The sequence below is a fragment of the Musa acuminata genome, chromosome BXJ3-9 (genome assembly GCF_036884655.1).
Source record: "Musa acuminata AAA Group cultivar baxijiao chromosome BXJ3-9, Cavendish_Baxijiao_AAA, whole genome shotgun sequence".
NCBI lineage: Eukaryota > Viridiplantae > Streptophyta > Magnoliopsida > Zingiberales > Musaceae > Musa > Musa acuminata.
In genome coordinates this window covers 39,045,663-39,063,932 of record NC_088357.1, presented here as the reverse complement: position 1 = coordinate 39,063,932, position 18,270 = coordinate 39,045,663, and the positions used below count along the sequence as shown (strand labels likewise).

Genomic DNA, 18,270 nt, shown 5'->3' with positions numbered 1-18,270 from the left:
TATATGTATATGTATGTTTATGTATATATATATATATATATATATATATATATATATATATATATATATATATATATATATATATGTATTTGTATCATTTGAAACCAGAGGTTTTGAAACGAGAATGGATGAATCCAAAATCAGAAGTAGCACCGTGTAGAAGCAGTCCAGTTTTAGTTTAATATTTCATTTTTAGTCGAAGTCTACTAGTGAAATTAAATGATATGGAAGCGGTGAGATTAAATGACTCCAAACCCATTGAATATCTCCATAGAGATGGATGACACACGTGCTTTTATGTCATTTATTTGTAGTGGTGAGATTTAAAATAACATGGTAGTGTTTGGGCTAACATTGAAACCAGTGGATAACTTCATGTATTTTTCTTCCTTTTTACTGCACCATATTGTTACACCCATTCAATAGGCATTTTCCATTTCCTCTACCCCTACGGGGTCAGATGGTAGAGTCATGCAAATATTTTTCTATCACCTTAACTCTATCAAAGTTATTGATCGTAATTTCAGGGTATAAAGTGTAACGAGCGGTAGAGTCAAGAATTTTGATCGTCACCGATCAATACCGAATGGTAGTACTATCAGCCCGTGATGATCCAATTTTTTAATTGGTGCACATTGGCAACAGTAATATCGATCAGTGCACATTGGCAACAGTAGTATCGATCGGTAACGATTCAATTTTAATCGGTATAATATTGTTAAAAGTCGAATTTAATCCTATTAGCCCCGTTTGTTAGGTTATTTGACCTCTCTTGGCTGCCTCCTCTCATTTTGTTTTTCACTCTTACTCAATCACTCTCTTGATGATTTTAGATTTCAAAGCACGATTAGTGGATGTTGGTTTAGATAAAAGAGGCTTTATAAATCTCTCGAGTGGCTGAAATTTGTCTTCAATTTAAGATATTTAGGTGATCTCTATGTATTTTTTTCATCATTTTATATAATTAGCCTAATGATTATTGATAATTCTTCATTGATTAAGGATTAATGATTGATCCAGACGTAATTAGGGGTAATTAGCATAATGAGCTGATCATGTTTCAACTTCTTGTATGATTTAAGAGTTCATTCTACTATGTTTAATGTCTAATTAAAGTCTTAGTAATTCATGTTTAGGTCGATTAGGATTAATTAACTTCTAAATAGTGGTAATTAAGTAAATTAAGCTCAATGATATCATTTGTCCACTTCTTACATGATTTAAGAGTATATTATACTGCATTTTCTAGCTAATTAAAGGCTTATTCTTGCATGGTTCAAAAGATTAATCTTAAGTAAAGCCTTATTAGCATGTTATTAACTATTTATTTTTGTAATAAGTCATGATCTATGTGGATTTAGTCTTTGATTAATTTGGGTCGTTTTCTTACATTAAGACCCAATTTGGAGTTAATCAAGAGTAATTTATGATGAATCATAGATTTTAATAATGATATCAATTGATAAGTTTAAAGAAGATAAATGACGTAAGAAATATTTTGATTAAGGATTCAAGTCACTGCAAGGTTGAATATCCGGATGGAGAGTTGGTCATTGTGTCTAAAGATCATCAAGTCAAGAAATTGAACATAAGGCTAAAGGATTTGTCGATATGCTAAGAATTGGATATCGTGTCAAAGGATAGGATAGGATAGGATGATATATCAGAAGATTTGATAATGTGCCCAAAGATTTGATAACATTAAAAGTTATGATGACATGTTGAAGTTGTGATAATAAATCAAAAGATTCGATTGTGTCAAATGAACCATTGATAATTAATAGTCTTGGTCAAATTTATTTTAGGCCAAATTGCCTTGTTATTAGGCTAAAATAGTCACAATTTATTGAAGTAATTATTGGGTTTGAAATTGGGTTGGACCAAACATATTGTGCTATACTGCCTTTGGTGTTTTGGTGTTTTGTCAAACATTATATAGTAGTATCACGATAACACCACCATGTAAAAAGTTATATCAGTGTGATGTAATGACAGTATTGCTTATACCTCAAAATTACATGAAAGTGAAAGTTTTGGCTCTATTCATGAGATTTTTTGGGGTCTATAAATTGATCATTCGGGTTTGGCTGATAAAAATATCCAATCCTTGAGTTTGTAGGTATTGTAGCTTTCTCTATGCTTTGTTTGATTTTTCTCTATCTTAAGTTATGATTTTACATTGTAGAAAATGGGAGTTCTTTATAAAAGATTTAAGTGTAAGATTCTCTTTTAAGTCTTAAAAAGAAGAAGCTTGTAAAAGGATAGTTGATATTTACCTATTAAAGGAAAGATTGTTAGTGGATATCATGGCTTTGAAGATCGAAGAATCAAGACTGAAATTTGATTGGAAAAATCGAACCACTATAAATCTTGTGCCTCTTTTTCTCTAGTTTTCATTTCTTATTCATGCTTATTGCTTATATTGTTTTCAATATTTTCCTGCCCCTCAATTGAAATGTAAAGTTGATTTTAAATTTATAAATAATATTAATTCACCCATCTTAGTGTTATGATGCTAACAATTTAGAGCTAATAATAGTATGCTTATTCTTGCTTGATTATGAAATTGTTTGTGGATTAAAGGTATATTCTTCCATTTACATATGAATTAAGGGTAATTGGAGCTAATTAAGAATTTTTTTCGTCAATTTAGATCCAATTTAGGGGTCATTGGGGATAATTTATTATTAATTACAGCATGTTTATAACATAATTAAGGGCTAACTAGAGATAATTTATTCCATTGACATGTTTTGTAGGCCAATGAACCCAGAGCACTAACTTTATGATCTGGCATAAAATCACGTTCGTCATTTAAAGCATTATTATCATTGGCAGTGTATCATTCTGGTCATATCAGTCATGATAGTAGAATAACTCATCAAGACCAACATATAATTGGTGAACTTCTCAATGTCACATAATGCACGAAGGTTCCTCAAGAGATAAGAAGAGCCTTTCGAGTAGAATTTGATAAGAAAAAAATAAAAATTTATAGAAGTAATCCGAATAGGAAGCAAGGCACAGGTACACTCTCGAGACATCAATGTATGATGAGTACAAGGGTCACGATGATGATATGAGCCTCGACCTTTAGTCGATGACAATGGATCATCTACAACAAGAATCTCTATCATGTCATAGAGAGTGGGTAGGAATACTGGTATGAGACAACTAACTGCTACTCGATTGGACAAGATATGTAGTATGAGATAAGGTGGATTACAGGATCCCATAGAGGACATGAAAGGAGAGCAACACTTGATCTCATTTCATCAACAAGATGTTGAAAAAGAGGAACAACGTGGCTCGTAAGAAGAGGAGCCCTATGATAGGCATGGCGATGGTAATCAAGGAGTTAGTTTAATAGGAGTCATGACAAGTCACAATCATAAGCGTCCCCCAGCATTTTGAAGAAGGGGAAGGCAACAACATCGGCTAATCCTTCAAATATGATTGACGAGCAACATGATGACGAGGCACCTTCTCGCTCGTAGTCCATGTTCCTTGAGATCCATGGATAGGAGCGATAATCAATTGATTATTTGGACTACTTAGGCTCGGGAGCATAGACGGATGAGCAATATTTTACACATACTAACCAACATTCATATTCCTGAGCTCGATGATCAAACATCTCGTTGATGGTAAAGGAGGATAAAGGAAAGAAGAAGAAGAAAGTCATTGACTTTTAACGGATACGACAAAGCTTCTATGATGTCAATTCACAACCTTCATAGTACGAAGAATCTCATGGTCAATAGATAGTTCGTCATAATATTCTTATATGACAAAGCAATAGTTGAGTGATGATAATCATAGCACTATTGCACTTCAACCTCTACATCCCTGTATGCCATGGTCGTACTTACCTTAGGAAGCTCCGAATTGTTGATAACGATGAGGCAACAACTATTGCCACATCAATAACTTACATACATAATATATCATGGAAATAGTTTTAAGCTTTGGTCCAACACACCTACAAAATATGGAGACATTGAGAACACCAATCCATTGATTGATTGGAGTCTCGTTATTTAGTTTGATAGTAGAAGCATATACACATAATGCTGCTATCTTAAATTTAACTCTGCTCAAATCTGTAGAGTTTCTACACCTAAACTTTCTTCTACCAAAGACCATTGCAGACTGAGTTCTTTCTCAATGGCTCCAAAATAAATAAAAATAAATTCCACTTTTGATCCTATATCGACCGATATGTATCAATCGGCCATGGACTGGGACACATGGTCTTTAGGAAATTTCAATGAATGATATGAAGTTAGCCGATGGTTGTTCCTTAGGTACTAACATTGCTTCTGAGCCTGCCTGCCATGGTGTGGTGAACAGATCAGAACCCATTTGGCATTGCTTTGACCCGTTCAAAAATAATATAAGCGCTCTTGCTTCCTTTCTTCCTTCCTTCCTTCCATCCTCTTGTACCAACTACTATCATCTTCCTTTCCATCCTCTTGTACCAACTACTATCATCTTCCTTTCCATCCTCTTGTACCAACTACTATCATCTTCCTTTCCATCCTCTTGTACCAACTACTATCATCTTCCTTTCCATCCTCTTGTACGAACTATTATCATCTTCCTTTCCATCCTCTTGTACCAACTACTATCATCTTCCTTTCCATCCTCTTGTACCAACTACTATCATCTTCCTTTCCATCCTCTTGTACCAACTACTATCATCTTCCTTTCCATCCTCTTGTACCAACTACTATCATCTTCCTTTCCATCCTCTTGTACGAACTATTATCATCTTCCTTTCCATCCTCTTGTACCAACTACTATCATCTTCCTTTCCATCCTCTTGTACCAACTACTATCATCTTCCTTTCCATCCTCTTGTACCAACTACTATCATCTTCCTTTCCATCCTCTTGTACCAACTACGTGGCTGACCAGCCATTCTCTTGTCCCAACTACAATCATCGCCTTATCTCTTGTTGGCTTGAATTTTACTCCCTTTTAATTTCTGAATCCGATTAACTATCAATATAAATCTGACTCATGTACCCATGCGTCAAACGCAGGGGGCTAAGCACAAACGCTAAATACCTCAATATGGATGATGCTACGTCTCTGGTAAAGAACATTAGCTCTTGGCAGCTCTTTCTCTTCTGAATTCCTTTCAACTCTAGATTTTGTACAGTGTACATTTCCTAACATTTAGCTCCAAGAAATCATCAGCATCAGAATCAACACCACCACCATCTTTATCATTGCATTATGACTTGGGATAGACATACAAAGGTCCTATATAATTAGATCTTTGGTACATGATGAACAACAATGCACAGAATGAGCTAAACCACCCACAAACCACCTTTAAATCTTACGCTATCTTCCACCAAACTAACTACATGTTTCATCGCAAACTTAATAAATTTCACCATGAGAAGCTGCCAAGTTTTTTTTTTTCTTGTATATCTTGCCCCCAAATAAGCAAAGTCAGTGACAGTGAGTGAGCTGCAAGGAAGAGGGGGCACATAAAACTCCTACCGACTTCAATCGAAGGATACATAAAGTGTTGCTTGTAAGCTGACTTACAGGTTCATACAACCAAACCCAAAGGAAGAAAAGAAAAAACTAAGATACTTGTTGTGTATCAGACAAGATCAAGTTTGATTGAATTGGCTTCAGCAATTTTCTACCCATGCAAACTACCTTGAAAGTAACCACATTAGCTCCACCAGCTTTAGGATGTAACCATGTTGAACTGGAACCTTGACAATTGTTGCGGAATTGTAGATATAACAGGACCATATCTCTGCATTCATTTTAACAGCCAGGTTCAGCTTATCCATGATTTTCTCAAGTCAGCAAACAAGGTATACCCAATAAAAACAGTAAAATGGCCAATAAAAATATTAGTTTACCATGTGATGTAGATTACAATGTAAGTCCACCATCACAAAAAATGAAATACAGTTAGGAATTAGGACCTTACAATTACAAATAAGGTAAAAGAAAGAAAAATTGCAAATAAGGTAAAATTAACAGATAATTGAGACCACAAAACCAGTTTCCAATATACATAAGATATTATGCTTTGAATATATAGGCTAATCTCTGAAAATTAATATCTAGTTAAATTGGTATATTTATCTATAAGAAATTTTAATAATGGACGAGGAATTAAAAAAATAATGCACAACACTAATATTTAACAGAATAAACCATTGACTGCATCTGTTGTAATAAAGCAGATCTTCCAACGGTTAAGATGTCTGCTGTATATTTAGAATGTCATGTGAAAATACTGGTACCTGAACATTGTCATAGAGTTCAAACAGTGGAACAGCAAGCAGCTTCAAGTTTTTTGGAACAGCAAAATACTCTCTTTCTGACAGGTGAACGAGGAAGAGCTTCTTACATTCCTGTAAATAGAAACATTCAGGTTCCGAATCAGAAATTGGTCACCACTAAATTGCATCCGACTTCTAAAGCTACAAATGCAACTTGCCTTGGGCTTAGTTATGTGAGGTGGACAGTATGGGTACATTGCTGTTTCAAAGTTCGGCCTCCACCAGGTAGCAACACACTCCCCGATCTGCAGGTTAAAGCAAACATGTAACTAATAATTCAATATCACCATCATAAGAGGTTCACTGCTAGAATTCACAGAACAACATGGTAAACATATGTACCGGCGTACCGCAACAATTCAATGAAATAGCAACCAGTTCATTATCAACTCGTGACACAGGTAAAGTAATTAAATTGACCCATGCAGAAAAGTAAAAGTTTTGAAGGACTTAAGCTAACAAGTGACAACAGAAATCTGATAGCATTCCTGCAATTATTATAACAGGGAAAACTGTAAGTAGAACTCATAATTGCTCCAACACCACAAATTTCCAGATGAATACCCATGCTGGTTAATGGTTTAGGAAATCAGAAACAAACTGGGGAACAATTAGCCATCTGCCACCTCTGGTGGCATAGAATGTGGAGTGGAACATGCAAGTTGCTGAGACTAAGGTTATATAGAAGGCCACTGTGTTGATGTTCATGAATTATTTTTCTTGTAATGATGAATGCTTCTTTGAATATGATTTAACCACAAACACAAAACAGCAAATTTTGCTTTATGAATTATGTTCAATTCTTATAGTCTTTCTTTTTATAGAATTCTTTGATCTATAACTAGAAAGTGGATCTAGTGAAGGCGGAGATTATGTACCTGCCAGTTTGGCTGAAAGGAAGGTGAATTTGCAGCAAGTTTGCTACAAAGCTTTCGTTTCAGACCCTCCATTTCTGATGAGTGTAGTCACATAAACACAGCTCAGACACGATCCGATGTGTGAAAATTTGTCATGAGCAATTAACGAGCTCAGAAAGAGTGGAGTAAGGATATAAAATTCCACTAACAATGAAAACCTACCATTCTCTCCAGGCTTCAGACGTCCACCAGGAAGTTTACAAAAAGTATTTCCTATTTGCAGTAGAAGTATATGGGGATGATTGTGCTCCTGGACCTACAAGAAAAGGAAAGAGTTCCACAATTAATGCAATTGAAACTTAAACTTTTATTCAGCTTTTTAATTTAACATAGATATTATATGCTAAAAACAAGATGAACCCAGGAGAACCATTACTATCACATGTCCAGATGAATAACACGGTGTATGACAAACTAACGATAACCTGTGCAAGATAAGAATTCTTTTCTATATTTTGCATGTGCAACACCACAGCATATTAGTCATGCTACATAGAAGCAATCATTACTAGTTCTGGAAACATCTGGTTAGCACTTAGCAGTCAGCTCCCGTTAAATTTGCTAAATTTTATTGCAAGATATTTAGAAAATATAATTTAAGCATATAAGATAGCTGAAAGAAAAGGAAACCCCTGTGAGGCAAAATTCATCAAATTAGCCCAGTCAGACAAATATTAAGCATATCATATTATTATTATGTATTATATATGTTTAACGAACTTCAATAAAGAAAGTCAGAATTTGCAACTTACATTAGCCAAAATAATACAACAAGAAAGAACCTAATCAATCATTTTATAATGACAGGCTACCAGTTAACAGTCAAATCCTTACAGAATATACTGTAGAGTATCATTCTGGGTGGAATTTTAAGACCAGCAAGGCATCAGACTATATGTCAACCAGAAGTTTACTGAAGATTTTATTCTGAGTTGAAATTTATAAGACCAGTGAGTCATCTGCCTATATGTCAACCAGTGCAAAATGAAAGTTTCCTAAAGGTTCAACTTTAAAGTGTTTTATGGAGGCCAAGAGATGAAAATGTTTAGCCTGCAATATGAAAAGGTTTTGCAACAAAAACAAATCTAGAGAAAAGCCTATTTGTCTAAGACTTTAGATCAAGTTAGATAAGCCTGTTCCAGAACAGGTTGACATAAAACAGGAAGGCTCCAAGGCTCCTATATAGCATAAAAGGACTAAGTCCAACATACAAATATTTAAGTAGATCAAAAATTAATATATCATAAGGATAAAAACAAGGGTTAAGGTTCATTTTAGTTCATGTAGTTTTGATCATGGACCACTTAAGTCTTTATGGTTTACTTGTATTTAAAATAACTCCTACATTTTTAAAAACGTAGCATATAAACCCCTCCCGTCAAGTCTGAGTTAACAGATGTTAAAGTCTGTCTACGTGACATGCTAACTCATAATAAACTATTAATATAATGACACGTGTAATTTAAATTTTTAAAAAAATCTATTTTAGCTCTTGTTGTTTTGGTCATGGACCACTTAAACCCTTATGGTTTTGCTCATGTCTAAAATAACCCCTACATTTTCAAAAACATAACATATAAATCCCTCCTGTCAAGTCTGAGTTAAAAAACATTAAAGTCTGCTTACGTGATATGCTGACTCATAATAAATCATTAATATAGTAACACGTGTAATTTAAATTAAAAAAATTGAGACCACCATCAATGACGAGAGGAGGCATTATCGCAGAAGCGACCACTAGCAACAGCACTAAGCCGCTGCTGCCTAGCAGAGCGTCACATGCACGCAGCCTCTCCCGAGCTGACGATAAGCTCAGGAGCTTACGATCCTGCCTCAGGTGGATGTGCGTCGACTAGTCCGACGTTAGGCATGCAATGGTCTCCTGGTCCCTCTTCCTCCTCTTGGGCATCTTCGTCCCACCACCTTCCACTTCGTCCTTTCCTGCGCCCCCACCCATCGTGCCTACAATGTGGTGGTCCAACTTTCCATCACCTCTGCCTTCGGCATCTCCTACCTCTGCTTCTTCGTCTTCGTCCGCCACTATAACCTACGCTGCTTCCTCTTCCTCTTCCTCTTCCTCGATAAGATAGATATTTTTTTAAACTTAAATTATACGTATCATTATATTAATGATTTATTGTGAGGCAACATGTCATGTAAGCAAATTATAACGTCTGTCAACTTAGACTTGACGAGAGGAGCTTATATGTTACATTTTTAAAACCGTAATGATTATATTAGACACAAACAAAACCATAAAGGTTTAAGTGGTCCATGACCAAAACCACAAAGGGTGAAATGGACCCTTTTTTTTTAAACTTAAATTACACGTGACATTATATTAATAGTTTATTATGAGTCAACATGTCACGTAAGTAAACTCTAACGTCTGTTAACTCAAACTTGACAGGAGGAGCTTATATGCTACGTTTTAAAAATGTAAAGGGTTAGTTTAGACACGAGTAAATCATAAGGGCTTAAGTGATCTATTTCCAAAACTACATGGGCTAAAATGAATCTTAACCCTAAAAACAATGAGCAACTTGAAGGCTAAAAACCTAATCCACATTCAAGACTCATCATTCAGACAAACCTTAACATAAGCCTAGTCCTACATCCCTACAGGAGGTTTATGCTTTGGTTAAACTCCATCATGTAAAAAGTACATTAGGCATGTACTTATCCCAAGATGTGTAGAAGCACGTATATGAATATAGACATATACAAATTATGTTTTGTTCAAAATTTATAATTCATTGTTACATTGTGTAACTTTGTGCCATGACATGATAAATGGTAGGACAAGAAGAGTAAATTCAATGCAAAAAGGGTAACTCATCAAGTGGAAAAGCAATGATCTAAAATAAGAAGTACTGATTAACCAATCCAGAATGTTTTAAGTTAGTATACTTCAACTAAGTTGGGCTTAGACTTGCACTATATTTTGACATATCAGTTAGAAAAATGTAAAAGAAAATCATAATTAGTTTATAGGCTCTTACACTTTCACTTAAAAGATTGAATGAAACATCAAAGAGAATTACCAAGTGAATAGTTGAGCTACGGCCAAGCTAGAAAATCATTCCTTGAGATTGGGAGGGCAAAGAAAGATATGATTATTGAATTTATGAAAAGCATATTAAAAATCAAGGAATTGAATCAACAAAAATAGGAAAAGGAGAAAGAGATGAAGAAAGGAATAGTGACCAATGACAATCAAACTTGTCCTTTTAGAGCTAACATGCATTCCACTTCAGAGAACTTGTTAGAGCAGGTCGATTTGCCTATGGCTTCGACCTAACATGCATTCCACATCATAGATCTAATATGGAACTGGCTCAATCCTAGCTAAGATAACCAACAATACATTTCACATCAATCTATGATATCAATGACTAGAAATAACAAAATATTTTTCAAACCAGTGATTTAAAAAGCGCTAGGCGCCAAAAGGCGCCAAGGTCCACAAACGCTTGAGGCGCTAGGCGCTCGCCCGAGCGAAGCGAGGCGCTAAATTATAAAAATATATAATATAATTATAAAAATATATAATATAATTATTTAAAATTATCTAAATTATAAAAATATATAATATAATTATAACAATAATTTCAAATAAATAAAAATTAACAACATTAAAATCAAAATAATATATTATTAATCTATTAACAGAAAATTAATCATTTCAAAATTCAAATAAACTTAATATTAAGAGTATACTGAGCCTGATGGAGAAACGAGGAAGCAGCGGCGAGCGGCGGCAGCAGCGGTGGCGAGCGGCGGCGGCGAGCGGCGGCAGCAGCGGCGGCAGCAGCAGTGGCAGCAGCAGCAGCGGTGGCAGCAGCAGCAGCGAGCGGCGGCAGCGGCAGCAGCAGCAGCAGCGGCGAGCGACGGCAGCGGCAGCGGGAAAGGGAAAGGGAGCGGAAGGCGCGAGCAGCGGGAGGCCTCGAGGGAGGCGCGAGCAGCGGGAAGGCTCGCGGGAGGGCTCGCAGGAGGCGAGAGGGCTCGCAGGAGGCGAGAGGGCTCGCGGGAGGCGCGAGGGCTCGCGGGAGGCGCGAGCAGTGGGAGGGCTCGCGGGAGGCGTGAGCAGCGGGAGGGCTCGAGGGAGGCGCGAGCAGCGGGAAGGCTCGCGGGAGGGCTCGCAAGAGACGCGAGCAGCGAGAGGGCTCGCGGGAGGCGCGAGCAGCGGGAGGGCTCGCGGGAGGCACGAGCAGCGGGAAGGCTCGCGGGAGGGCTCATGGGAGGCGCGAGCAGCGACAGCGGCGAGCAGCGGTAGCGGGAGCAGCGGCAGCGAGCGACGAGATCGCGATCGGGATCGGGATCGGGATCGGGATCGAGAGCAGCAGCGGCAGCAGGTTAGTGTTGGGTTAGGGTTAGGGTTAGGGTTGGGGTTATATCGGTTTAGTTGGTTCGATTGAACCAACTAACAACCGAACCAGGACCGAACCAGACCTAAACTTCTGGTTCGGTCGCCTTGGTTTACCCAAGAGCTCGCCCGAAGCGCCCAACGCCTGGGCTCGGGCGAGCGCCCAGGCGGCGCCTGTTTGAAGCGCGCCGCCAGGGACATTAGCGAGGGGCTCGGGCCTCGCCTCGCCTCGCCCGAGCGCCTAGGCGAGCGCCCGAGCGCCTTTTGCAATCACTACTCCAAACTATTTTGGATATCATAAAGACAATAAATTTAGAAACAATAATAGTATTTCAATCCAGCTAAGTATTGGAGGAGGCCAAATTATGAATCTTCAAGATACTTCAAAACCCCTCAGGAGAACCCAACAATTGTAATTTTTCAATTTTAAAATCATAATATCAAATTACTTCATTGTCCATATTTGCAATATGTTTTCTGTCATAACTCCAAAATATAGGCAACTCATTATTCATAAAAGTTACATGCATCTTCTTGTCAAGGCTATAAATAATCTTTTTTTTATTTCACAACTATGATATCCCTGTTTATAAAGGACAAATGTTTGATGTTATAGTTCTGTTGTGTCTTTTAACATTAAAACTGAAACCTCCAACCTACATTAATCCTAATCTCAAATTTGTCCACTGTAAAAGACCTAACCATCAACTGTCTGGAACATGGAGCTTCTTATTAACAATTTTGTCACTTCTATCTCCCAGAAGATCTGGAAAATTGATATAGCTCACCAGTCTAGTGATGACAATTGGATTTGGAGACACACTGAGAGTGGAAAAGCTACTGTCAAGTCTGCCTACAGATTTCTCAAAGGAGGAACTAACAGAACTGAAACTTTGTGAGGTAGCAGGGGTAACCTTTGGAAGCTGCCAACTGCCCATAGGGTCTCTAAGATTGCCTACTTTAGAAAGATTGGCTGCCCTTAACTTGACCACTGCTCACAATTGTTGGCTTTGTGGAAGAGATGATCAAAATGATTCTACGAAACATATCTTCTCTGATTGTAAGATGGCTAGGGATGTTTGTGAGATTGTTCAGTCCCTTTTGAACATTCAATTCAAGTACATGGATCAGTGGACACCTTGGGCTATGGCTCAAGGAAGGAGAGGAGGACAATCAAGTGAACTATCTGATTTTGAGGGCCAGTATGGCGAATTGCTTGTGGGCCTTATGGAAAGCATGGAATGAGGCTAGAGTTGACAATGCCAAGATCACTCCCAGTGATGTCTGCCACAAAGACTTAGCACTCACAGCCTCTTATGCTGAAGAATTACTGTCTGCATATAATGATCAGCTCAAATTTTCATTAGATGAGAGAAACCTAGCCAAGGATGGTTCAAACTTAATTCAGATGGATCTTGGTCTGAGAAAAACAAAGAAGGGGGCAGTGGTTTTGTTATTAGTGATGCTTTTGGTAATTGTTCACTTTCCAGTTGCAGGTACGTTGATAAAGGGGATGGGGAGTCTTGTGAGGTTCTTGTGGTACTAGAGGGCATTCAGGCAGCCATCAAAGGAGGAGTGACTCACATTTTGGTTGGAAGTGATTCCACCCTGCTGGTGGACACCCTTAACAAACAGAAAAATCCTATATGGAGATTGAAGACAGACTACAATAGCATTCAGCAACTATTGAGAAATTTTGAAGTGACACAAATCACTCACAATCATAGGGAGGTGATGCTTTTGCAAGATTCACTGCTACTACCTTTTTGTGGTAAGGAAACTAGCCAAACCAATTTTGTAATATCTTCCCCTCTGATAAAGAGGGACCTTTTTGTTCCAGACTGGTTTAAGCTTACAAATTTTATTTTTCAGAAAAAAAGAAACTGAAACCTCCAATGTCAAGTACATGACCTGTTTTTATCCTATGAATGTATGGTTTGCTATAAAGCACAAACCAATATCAATAACATTGCATCAAAAAAGTTAACAATGATTCATCACTGGCCACCTATCAGTTGTCTTGAAACGGTGCCAAATCCAGTACACATTAGCAGCTAAGAAAATTACATCAGAATCAAGGGATCATAGGATAACAAACAAATTCACTGCAACAACCGCATGTTTTAACATTCCAAAATAATTAACGCTCTTCCAAAGAAAAATGTGAACGCTAAGTTACATTTTTTTATCATCTGCAAACCTGAGATAACAAATTATAACTAAAAGCTTATACGTTAATGGTATACCATGGAGATCCTTACCAATAAAATTCCTTCAACACTTGTCCGCATGCCTTCTTTCATATAGCTGAATCAAAAGAAAAGGAAGCAGTCAAACAATAAAGTATACTTTGCATTAGAGATCTTCAATAAGAGCATGAGATATGCTAAGTTAAGACAACCTTCACCTAGAGTAGGTTCCAAATTTAGAAAGAAGTAAAAGAAATGTAGTTGTATTAGCACTAACTATCAGTTATACATTGGCCCCAGAGACCAAATTATGGACAATATGGTACTCAGTTGTATATGAGAAATAGAAGTTACGGTTTATCAATACACAATGTATAATCAAAAAACCATAAAACTATAAAGAAGATCAAGTTATGCAAATTGCCTTTGTGGCAGTTGACAATTCAATCAATATTTGTCCACTGACTTTTGATGCCTTCTTTATTCATTTTTTCTTTGTTACTAAGTTACTACTTGTTAGAACCAAAATCACTGGAACTTTCATATCCTTAATTTTAAAATTAAAAAAAAATTGCATGACCTGGTATCATATATTAGGTCCTCAAAGCGATCTACGATTTGCAGCTAACAAAAAGAATTAAGAGAAATCATTTTAAGGATGAGCATCACTTTGCAAAAGTTAGTAATTCCTAAGACCGTTTGGCTATAAAACCTGCTACAGATCTCAAAGTCAATATCAACAAGCAGGTTTGAGCTAAAACAATGCAAATAATAATGGATAGACAGAGCTGCAAAATAAACCTGATAAAAGAAAATAATCATGATGGTTCTCAAGAATAAAAATTATACATTACCCGCAACACAGACTTCCAACCGTTACTAGAAAATTCAGAACGTGTGTTGTCAGAAAGTCAACAAGGAAAGTAGTTCGAATTCCTCTGAAGATGATTATGCCAAAAACTCTTACACTTGCACAAGAGAAAAGATGAAATTTTCGAACAGATGATACATTTACCACAAAAATGAGTATATTAGCCTCCAAGTCTCGACATGAGAGTACGAATCCCCATCGACAGAAGGCGCAGAAAATTGGACCCAATAATGGACTCTGCATCATTCTACATCATAATTAGAGGTTCTAGGGTTTCACGCCAAATCTTACAGCGTAGATCCACAAAGAAGGCGCACGAACCACAAGTCATATATTACTAGGGTTTAACACCAGGAGAGGAAGGGTAAACACCGGGGTTTCGGCAGGGTTCCAGGGAGACGATACAAATGGGGATTGGGATGGGGATGGAGATGGAAGCCGACTTACTTGACCTTCATGCGGGCAAGGCGATCGGCGACGGAGGTGTCCTTCTCCATTTTAGGCTCCTTCGTCCCGAAGGTGTAGTTCGAGAGTGGGTACGTGTTCACCACCGGCGAGGTCACCATCGCTCCTCCGCCGCCTCCACGGCTGTGTCGCTCCACGCAGCGTTTGGGGATCGCGGCCGGCGGAAGACAGGAGGCAGAGAAAGACGAACTCTATCCTGGAGAATTTTTTGTGTTTTTTTTTTGGGGAGTTGGGGAGTTTGAAACAAATAAAAAGTGTTTTATTCCTTGTTTCAAAGAAATAGATTGTGTCCATATATCATTAGTAAGTATTGCGTAATATATATATATATGTATATATATATATATATGTATATATATATATATATGTATATATATATATGTATATATATATATATATATGTATATATATGTATATTTATATATATATGTATATATGTATATATATATATATATGTATATATATATGTATATGTATATGTATATATATATATATGTATATATGTATATATATATATATATGTATATATATATGTACATATATATATACATATATATATATAGTAAGTATTGCGTAAATCACGCAAAACATTTGAATAAATATAAATTATAGAAAAAGAAATATTCATGGAGGTTTTCGACAATCAAGCAAGAATTCAAATTCATCGTAAAAAGTATAATTTGATGGAGGTTATATTTATTGAAAATGACCAAAAAAAAATTACACGCATTTGTCACTTGTAGATAATATGATTGTCAGTGTTTGGTATCTTAATGCGTGAACGTGGCATTTCATCAAATATCATTTGCCTTGTGGACCCCACTACCATTAACTACAAATTTTTATATCGAAAATAATTTTTAAAAAAATCAAGCTGAATCCTTCCATCTGACAAGAAATAATGCACGAGAAAACAAGAAACCAAGGAAGGAAGATTTATCGATTCCAACGACCATAAATATAAAATTTAAATTCAATCGGTTGAATCGAGAAAACTAATTCGATTGTTTAAATTTTAAAAGACTGAATTTATTTATATTCTTCACTTTTTCCTTATTATCAAATACAATAATTTTAAAAGTCTTCTTCTTCGTTATAGGAATAAAAGACTTAAAACTCTATTGTATTTCTATTTTCTCATCCTCTCAACATACATATATTCTTCTTCTTCTGTATCATTTTATTACAAAAATATTTTTAATATTGTCCATAATATTTTATTTTAAGAATAATTAAATATACGATCTAAAGGGGTAATAGCAAAGACTACAACTCACTGCTAAACAAAAAACAAAAAAAAAATCTGAATTAGAAGGCAATCATATGGTTTTCATGATCAAGTCATGTTTTCTGAATGATACAAATCAATTTTCTGAATGATACATAGCAATTTCTGGAAAGTGACACCATCTGACTGTTTTCCTGATCACATCAATGATGCCAAAAAAAAAAAAAAAAAAACAACATGAACTCATATACCTAATGTTAGTGAAATAATTCTTTTGTACATCAATAAATTCCTCGTTAAAATATCAACTTAATACTAAAAACACATATGAACCAGAACAACATAAATAATAGAACAATAAATTAATCACAAAGTAAGATCAAATTTTTAACGTAAAAAATTTAATGTAGGAAAAATCATGGGACCGTAATCCACCTTAAACTTCCACTAACAACAGATTTATAATAAATCTTCTTTAAAATAATAAGATGATCACGTCAATACCAAATGTCTTAACTCAATAATAACATATCGGATCTCATTAAAAGAAAAGTTTAAGTCTCACCAATCAAGTATAGCAAAAAAAATACCTCAAAAAGAGTAAACTATAGATCAGCACCGTTAGGATTATAAAATTTACTGTAAGGATTCTTCACACATAATTTGGGTTAAAACTGATCAAATTTGACCATTGATCATTAAGTAAAAAAAATTTAAAATCCTATTTTTCTCTCCCCTCTTTTCTCTCACTATGGGCTGCCACCATTTCTGCACACATAGTTAGCTAGCTGCCCTCAACTGCGCACGTCTCTTTCTTTTTCTTTTTCTTTTTTTAAATAAATCAGATTTAAATTATCTAGTCCAAGCTCACATGTGAGCTAGACCCAATAATTCTCCCCCTCTATGGACCCAATAATTCTCCCTCTCCAACTCATATGGTGGGTTATATTAAGCCCGCTCTTCGCCTACATGTTTCAAAGCAAAAATTTTATCAATATATCTGATTTATTCTCCTTGATATGCATCTTTTCTAATTGTAATTCCTTCATCTCAAGCACATCACGAACTCAGTGATGTCTCGCATCAATATGTTTGGATTTAGAATGTTATGTTGAATTCTTGGAGAGGTGAATAACACTCTGACTATCACAATAAACAATATATCCTTCATGTTTTAATCCCAATTCCTATAGAAATTTTTTCATCCATAAAGTTTCCTTACAAGTTTTAGTAATTGTCATATATTCTGCTTTTTGTGGTTGATAGAGCAATACAATTCTATAACTTAGACTGCCAAGAGACAGCTCCCCCTGTACATGTTATCAAAAACCCCGAAGTGGACTTCTTGGAATCAATATCACCTGTCATGTCTACATCTGTATATCCTTCTAGCATAGGTTCATCACTACTAAAATATAAACATAACCTGGAAGTACCTTTTAAATATCTTAATATTTATTTCATTGCTGCCCAATGTTTCTTACCAGGATTAGAGATAAATCGGTTGACAACTTCAATTGCATAAGCTATATCTGGCCTAATACAAACCATAGCATTATATCAAACTATCTATTACAAATGAGTAAGGCACTTTGGATATTTCTTCTTTTTCTTTCTGACTTGTAGGATATTGTTTCAAACTAAGCTTTAAAAGACCTTCAAGTAGAGAACAAACTACTTTGGCTTTACTCATGTTGAATCTTTCAAGAACATTTTCAATGTAAGTCTCCTAAGATAGCCAAACCTTCCTTTTCTTCCTATCACAAAGAATCTTCATGCCAAGTATTTGTTTCACCAATCCCAAATCTTTCATGGCAAAAGACTTATTTTGCTCTCTTTTAAGTTTTTTAATTTTACCAGCATCATGGCCAACAATCAACATATCATCAAATATAGCAAGAAAATAATGAA

General features: G+C 36.0%; 1 protein-coding gene across 2 annotated transcripts; it reads right to left on the bottom strand.

Moving 5' to 3' along the window:
• Positions 1 to 5,485: 5,485 nt before the first annotated feature.
• LOC135648447 (pre-mRNA cleavage factor Im 25 kDa subunit 2-like) lies at positions 5,486 to 15,384 on the bottom strand. 2 transcript variants are annotated; one of them, XM_065166153.1, is made up of 8 exons: positions 15,114 to 15,384; positions 14,811 to 14,903; positions 13,868 to 13,913; positions 7,403 to 7,496; positions 7,202 to 7,275; positions 6,482 to 6,568; positions 6,285 to 6,395; positions 5,486 to 5,785 (listed from the first exon to the last, which is right to left on the bottom strand). In XM_065166153.1, the coding sequence occupies exons 1-8, from the start codon at positions 15,230 to 15,232 to the stop codon at positions 5,714 to 5,716; spliced, it is 696 nt and encodes a 231-aa protein (XP_065022225.1). In that variant the 5' UTR covers positions 15,233 to 15,384; the 3' UTR covers positions 5,486 to 5,713. The 2 variants fall into 2 exon arrangements, with proteins under 2 accessions (XP_065022225.1, XP_065022226.1); XM_065166154.1 differs by lacking the exon at positions 14,811 to 14,903 and having other exon boundaries at positions 15,114 to 15,382.
• Between the last annotated feature and the right edge of the window lie 2,886 nt (positions 15,385 to 18,270).

What these genes read in the sequence shown, in the direction of transcription:
- LOC135648447 (XM_065166153.1), bottom strand. Translation starts at nt 15,232, where the DNA reads ATGGTGACCTCGCCGGTGGTGAACACGTACCCACTCTCGAACTACACC. An exon ending in CTCACATAACTAAGCCCAAG is followed by an intron (nt 6,396 to 6,481) that starts GCAAGTTGCATT and finishes TTCTATTTACAG; the next exon opens with GAATGTAAGAAGCTCTTCCT. An exon ending in AACTCTATGACAATGTTCAG is followed by an intron (nt 5,786 to 6,284) that starts GTACCAGTATTT and finishes AAATGAATGCAG; the next exon opens with AGATATGGTCCTGTTATATC.